Here is a 6,824-nt window from a genome sequence, read left to right as displayed (position 1 = left end):
CAGAGGAGTCTGGAAAGGTGCCTTGAGCTGGAATTCAGTGGCCAAGAAAATAAAGAGAGAAGTAGGAGGGTAATAGCCCAGGAACCAAAGGCAGGTTGTCTGGACTGGCTCTGGCAGAGGACCTGGGCCCCCAGGAAGTTGCCTAAGGCCCAGAGCTGAATCCTTCACAGAGAACAATCTCTCCAGTGACATGCAGTAGATCAGGGTAGGACTCCTTTTTCCTTGAGACACAGTGCCTAAAGATACTTTCCCCTCTCTTCCCAGTTCCTTAATTCCCACATTTCTTTTTTCTTTCTTTCTTTCTTTCTTTCTTTTTTTTTTTTTGGTGAGGCAATTGGGGTTAAGTGACTTGCCCAGGGTCACACAGTTAAGTGTTATGTGTCTGAGGTTAGATTTGAACTTAGGTCCTCCTGACTCCAGGGCTGGTGCTCTATCCACTGAGCCACCTAGCTGCCTCAATTCCCACATTTCTGACCACCAGAACTCAAAGCCTAGGGATGGGTCCCCACTGTATATCTTCAGAGTTCAGGCTTGTCTGGGGGACCCTGGACAACCATGTCTCCCTCCCTCATCAGATGGAACTTTACAGATTCCAGGATCCTGTGTCTCCTCATTGTAAATGCATCTTTGGTTCCCAGAACAAGGCTGTATCCACAAGAGGCTTCCCATCCAGAAGTTGTAAGAATGACTAGATTGACAATCAATTTGTTTTCTAGGTTGATTCCAGATTCAAAACCATACAGTGGCTCTCCCTCTTTCTAGTATTCCCTTCCTCCCTATCCCTGACTCCCTCCAGATGGAGCTTCTTAACCTGGGGTCTATAGACTTATGGGACTTGTGAACTTGGAAGGGGGGAAAATTAGATGTTTCCCCCCACTAACCTCTAACTAAAATTAAGCCTTTCCTTCAATTATGGATTTTAAAAGCTCCACACTATTCTGAGGAGTCTATAGACTTCACCAGACTGCCAAAAGAATCCATGACACCAAAAAGAATAGCAACTCTCTAAGAATAGATCCAACTGGACAGGAGTCAAACCCAAGGGATACAGGAGAGCCAGATATGAGGAAGTCTATTATTACTTGGAGATTCCCGATTCCCCCGTATCACAAACATCAGAATCTCCAGCCATTCCAGGTACCAGAAAGGGAGATAAAAAATCAGAGAAGGCAGAGGTAAGGGATTACTAGAGAGAGGTTGGAGCACATAGTCGCCTGCAGATGAGTGAAATTTATTTTCTCTCTTTCTCTAATCACTCTTGGCCCCCACCACTTCCCTCACCCTGGTTCCAGCCCATACTCTAGCATGGCCCCTTGTTGTAAGTGATTCATCTCAATAGCAGCTGGATTCCTCAGGTGGGATGTGGTCATTCCCTGGAGGGACACAGAAAGGAAATAGTGAGGCCAGGAGCAGGGAATGGGGAAGAGCAGAGCCAGTTTCCCTTACATGGAGTCACCAAGTCACAAAATCACAATGTCTTAGAATTGGAAGGGAACCCAGAGGTTATCTGTTCCATCTACTATAACTTTATTGGAGTCAAGTAGTCATTCAGACTTAGTTTGTTGGCATGGAAGCCCAAGATTTGGAGAGTGACCATGGGGTCTAGGAGAGCAGGTAACCCTGCTCATTGCCCAAAAAGCATTAGAGCCTCCAGGGAACTTAGAAGAGGGAGTAGGATGGACTCTGTCCTGTTATCTCTTTTCTCTGGGGTGGGGGGGGGAGTGGAGGGGGCACCAACGTGGATCATAGTATTTACAGTAATACGAACCCTTATTGATCACCTTAGTCCAATACCCCCGTTTTTGTGGATTGGGAAACTGAAGCCCAGTGATTCAATGACATATCCAAGGTCACATAAGCAGTGACAAAAGGACAAGAGAAAGGGACTGGACTTGCAGTCAGGGTGACTGGAGTTCTACTTCAAAGAATTGACTCATGAGGGTTCTGAAACCCTGGAGTGGATGGCCTCAAACTGTAGAAGGAGTGTTTGTTTTTTTTTTTTTCTTTGTGGGGAGGATGAGGATTTGAACACTGGTCCCCTGTCTCCAAATGCAGGTCTTTCTAAGAATATACACTATTTGAGGGGGGAGAGGATCATAGAAAAACAGCTATATGCAGATGCCAAGCACTCTGGATTTCCCTATTGGCAATTTGGGAAATCTGTTACCCCATTGGGTAAAGGTCCTCCCCCCACCCTGTACTAAGACCATTTGGAGGAGAGGTTAGTGCTACCCATGGTGTACCCATTTCCCCCCTAGTTTGACTCACTGGGATAGGTCAGAGGTTCTCAGTGCTGGTCCAGGATCAGGGGCACCTGGGCAATGTCAGAGCAGGGAGGCAGCCGCTCGCCCGTGCGCACATTGAACATGGGCAAGGTGGACAGAGGCCGAGGCACTGATCGGTTTGCTGCCATCTGCCGCAATTCCCCTGTGTTGCCGTGAATGGTGCTGTGGTGAACCATCTGGATGCTGTTGAGGGATCAGGAGAAAACAGGGGAATCAGCACCCACGAGGGTCTGACAGAGGGGAACATACAAGTTATATGGTGGAGGTCGCTTGTCTCCCTCCCATGCCACAAAGCTCACGTTTGGTGGCAAAAGGATCTGCTCAACAAAACCATGAGGGAAGCAGGACAGGGCAAACACATACAGTGAACCTATCTGTGGAGCATATGGCAGAATACTGGGGGGGGGTGTCATGTCAAATCACATCCACATGCAGACCCAGAATATACCACATCTTGGTAACCTCACACCTCAAACCCCTTCTCTAACTTCTGCCAGTGCCCTAGGAGGTCAGGCGCCAGGTGACAAAGGGGCACTGGGAGAGAACAAATCTAGGCATGGTGCCAGCTTCTGTGATCACCGGAGAATAAGGATTGCCAATGCCATTTTGTCCATGACCCTGTCTCTACCTAGATAGCTAAGAATCTCTCTTGGGTTTGAGGGCACCTCTCTACGAAGGAAAAGTCACACCCTCCACAGTTGGTTTCAGAACTCTCATAATCAATTCTTTGAAGTCAAATCTCAAGCTCCCTGATTACAGATTCAGCTCCTTTCTCACATCCTATTCTATTCTCAGAGATGGAGAACAGCAGGCCTTCCATCAGACCCGCAGTGCCTCTGGACGTCTATGATCTTGGACTCTTTCATTTTCTTCTTTATATAAATAATCAAAGTATGAGAAGGGTCCTTCCAGATCTAACCTGCCACCCCCATTTTATAGGAAAGGAAACTGAGGCCCAGGGAAATGACTTGGCCAAGGTCAGACAGGGAGAGCTAGGATTCAAGCCGAGATCCTGATTCCAAATTCAGTGCTCTTTCCACTAAGCTCCATTCTTATGATTCCTTTTCTGTCCTAGTATGTCATATCAACCCCTCCCCCCAAACTCCAACCTTAGTTGGGTCACTGTTCAGTCACAGTTATTGTAATATGGAAAGAACAGTGAACTAGGCACATCAAATGGCATGGAGAAACTACCTCTGTCACTTATGGTACCCAGTGCCCACCTCATCATCCCATGACAATTGGTATGTCCACAGTAACCATAAAGTACTCAGTCCTTACTCCATAGTTTGATCTCCTTCCACCTTGTCCCTGCTTCCCCCTTCTCTAGCCCACCTCCCAGTCTTATCCCATCTCCCAGTATTCCCTGCTTCTGACTTGACCTCTATATCCATCCAAACCTATGCTCCCTCTCCTTTAAGTCCTCCATCTTATCCCTTCCTGCTCCACACTCCAAAAAACCTGCCTGATTCCTCCCGCCTGAGTCTGTCCCCTCCGGCCCTCCAGCCCTGGTACTGACGGTTCTGTTCAAGAGTCTTCCCTTGTCTCTCTGTCTCCCTCTCCTCATTCTAACTTTCCTATTTCTGTCAAGGACACCACCATCCTAGTTACCCAGCTCATAACCTTGGTGTCATTCTCCAAAACTCACATTCACTCCACATATCCAATATTATCCAGTCTTGTTGTTTCTACATTCAGATCTTGTGTATACATCCCCTTATATAGCAACCATCCTACTAAATGCTCTATTACAGGCCCTCATCACCTCTTCCTTGGACTGTTGCAATATTTCCTCCCAATTGGCCTCCCTGCATCAATCCATCCTCTACTCAGCTGTCAAGTGATTCACTTAAAATACAGGTCTGACCATGTCACCCCTGGGACTCATAAACTCCCACGGCCCTTTATCACCTCCAGGATCAAAAACAAAATTCTCTGTGTGGCATTAAAAGCTCTCCACAACTTGACCAGTTTTCGTCACTTTTGTTGTTCAGTTATTTCAGTCGTGTCTGACTCGTGACCCCACTTGGGGTTTTCTTGGCAAAAATTCTGGAAAGAGTTGCCATTTCCTTTCTCCAGCTCATTTTACAGATGAGGAAAAGGAGGCAAACAAGGTTAAGTGACTTGCCCAGGGTCACACAGGTAGTGGTTTGCCATTTCCTTTCTCCAGCTTATTTTATAGATGAGGAAATGGAGGCAAACAAGGTTAGATGACTTGCTCAGGGTCACACAGCTAGTAAGTATCTGAGGCTGGATTTGAACTCAGAAAGATGAGTCTTCTGATTCCAAGCCTGGTTTTTATATTTCATGTGTTCCATGATCCAGCAACTCTCACATAGAATACTCCACATCTCAACTCCATGCCTGGAACTGGCTGTTCCCTATGCCAGAATGTTCTTCCTCCTCATCTCCTGCTTCCTATCTTTCCTGACTTTTTTTTTTTAAGACCCAGCTCAAATCTTATCTTTTGCATTCATTTCCTGTCCTCCAGAACTTATACCTTCCCACTAAGATTTTGTAGGTACATACTTGGTTGTATGCTGTCTCACCATTAGAATGTGAGCCCCTTGAGGGCAGGGACCATTCATGTTTTTGCCTTTTTTTGTGTGCTTAGTGTTTAACATGATGCCTAATTAATAGTGAGTAATAAATGCTTAGTGAATGAGACTGCCCTGGCTGTGTAGGGTGTTTCCCTCATTTCACTGGAAGTTCCTTGAGGACAGGGACTGTGTCATCTTTCTCTGGGTTTTTGCTCCTAGTGTTCAGCACAAGCCTCTGACCAAGGGAGGTTCAGTACAAAGTCGCATCTACTAGCTTCCAGTTTTAACTAATTATTCTTGCTAACTAGGTCCTAAGCTTGGTTATTTCTATCCAGTGAAGAGTGCCATCAGTCCCCTCTAAATTTAGGTGCCCTGAGATGAAGCACCAGTCACCTTGCCCTAGTTACAGCTCTGAAGGGAGGTTCTACTATTCCATACAAGGGTAAACTCGGCCTCCGATAAAAGTAAATTCATCTCATTTAAAACTGCAGGTCACATATGGGGAGAGGATTATTCATGGTGACAAACAGGTGCAGTCCCAGGAGCCTGGAAAAATTACAGTCTATTAGATTTTAGGTTCTTTGAGGCAGGAGCTGTTTTTTCATCATAGTATCATTCCACACACACTCCCCTCCATGCCCCCAGTGCCTAGCACAAGGCTTGGTATATACAATAGGCATACTTAATGTTTGTTGAATTCAATCAATTCAATTGGATTGAGGTTAGACTACACAAAGTCTCAGATTTGATCAGCATGGAATCTCCTTTCCTAAAACAGGGTATGTTGGATTGTGAATAAGCTTTGGAAAAGAAGGTTCCGTCTGAAGTGGGGGTGGGATAGAATGACCTCTGGAGTATGGAATTCATCTGGAAAGGGTGTGCAAACCTCAAATTTACATTTCTAAAAAAGAAAAAAGAGGGAGAAGGGAGGAGATGGGACTGTGGAAAAATTTGGGAGGGGAATCAGGTAGGATGGGGAAAGATACGACAAGGAATATGCCTCCTTTCCAAAGTAGAGATTAAGGGGCAGGTAGGTGATGCAGTGGATAGAGCAGCAGCCCTAGATTCAGGACGACCTGAGTTCAAATCCCACCTCAGACACGTAACACTTACTAGCTGTGTGACCCTGGGCAAGTCACTTAACCCCATTGCCTAGCCAAAAAACAAACAAAACAAAAAGAGTAGAGATTAAAGAGGAAAGAGAGGATCATGAGGCAGTAAGGTTAGGGTTTCCTGGAGCCAAGAAAACCTGAGTTCAAGTCTCTTCTTCCCTCCCAGATACTTCTTGGCTGTGAGACCCTGGGCAACTTATTTGCTCTCTCTGAGCCTCAGTTTCCTCATCTATGAAATGAGGATAATGTTGCCACCCAATCACAGAGTGGTTGTGAGAATCAAATGAGATTGTCTTTGTAAAGCAATTGGCAAACCTTAATGTATTATGTGTCAGTGCTAGCTACTGTTATTATTATCCAGCAGCACACAGATATGGGGAAATAATCTGAGCGCTCATTTTCTACGGCTTCAGTCAGAGGCCCTCTTTCCCAGCTTCTTCATGTATGCTTCATCACTCTGCATGACCACGTCAATACAAATGTTATGACGTGTGTAGTTTGTCATGCACACAGGGAAAGCTGGGTTCCAAAATGTATTTAAGCCGCGCATGCCCAAAGCATGAGATGCGACCATGCAGAAGCACAAGCATAGACCATATAACTACATATGTGTGCCTGCACTCACCAACATGTACTTGCTACATGTCAAACACACATTCTGTCATGGAGACTCAACAAACATGTCCTCCAAACATGACACACACCTGCCAACATGCCACTACCCCATCTATCATGCATTGCTAGACAGGACCCTCGGGGGAGGGACACTTTGGCTTTTCCAATATTCAGTCCTTGCCCCTACCTCACCCAGGTCCCTTCTGCTCTCTGTGCCCCCCGTGGTAGAGAACAATGGCCCAACTGTGACCCCCTTGACAGCGTTCTGATGT

The 6,824-nt window shown here is 46.0% G+C and overlaps 1 protein-coding gene across 5 annotated transcripts in view; it reads right to left on the bottom strand.

Moving 5' to 3' along the window:
• Positions 1 to 422: 422 nt before the first annotated feature.
• SGCA (sarcoglycan alpha) overlaps positions 423 to 6,824 on the bottom strand; it is a 29,182-nt gene continuing 22,780 nt past the window's right edge. For all 5 annotated transcript variants that reach the window (XM_027873316.1, XM_027873315.1, XM_027873318.1 and 2 more), the window contains 2 exons: positions 2,269 to 2,468; positions 423 to 1,373 (listed from right to left, as the gene is read on the bottom strand). In XM_027873316.1, coding sequence (XP_027729117.1) covers positions 2,288 to 2,468 — 181 coding nt within the window. In that variant the 3' untranslated portion in view covers positions 423 to 1,373; positions 2,269 to 2,287. The remainder of the gene's footprint in view (positions 1,374 to 2,268; positions 2,469 to 6,824) is intronic.

Source organism: Vombatus ursinus, unplaced genomic scaffold (genome assembly GCF_900497805.2).
Source record: "Vombatus ursinus unplaced genomic scaffold, bare-nosed wombat genome assembly UNPS02014801.1, whole genome shotgun sequence".
In the NCBI taxonomy this organism is placed as follows: Eukaryota; Metazoa; Chordata; class Mammalia; order Diprotodontia; family Vombatidae; genus Vombatus; species Vombatus ursinus.
Note: the sequence above shows the minus strand (reverse complement) of the source record. Positions and strands in the feature narration are given on the sequence as shown.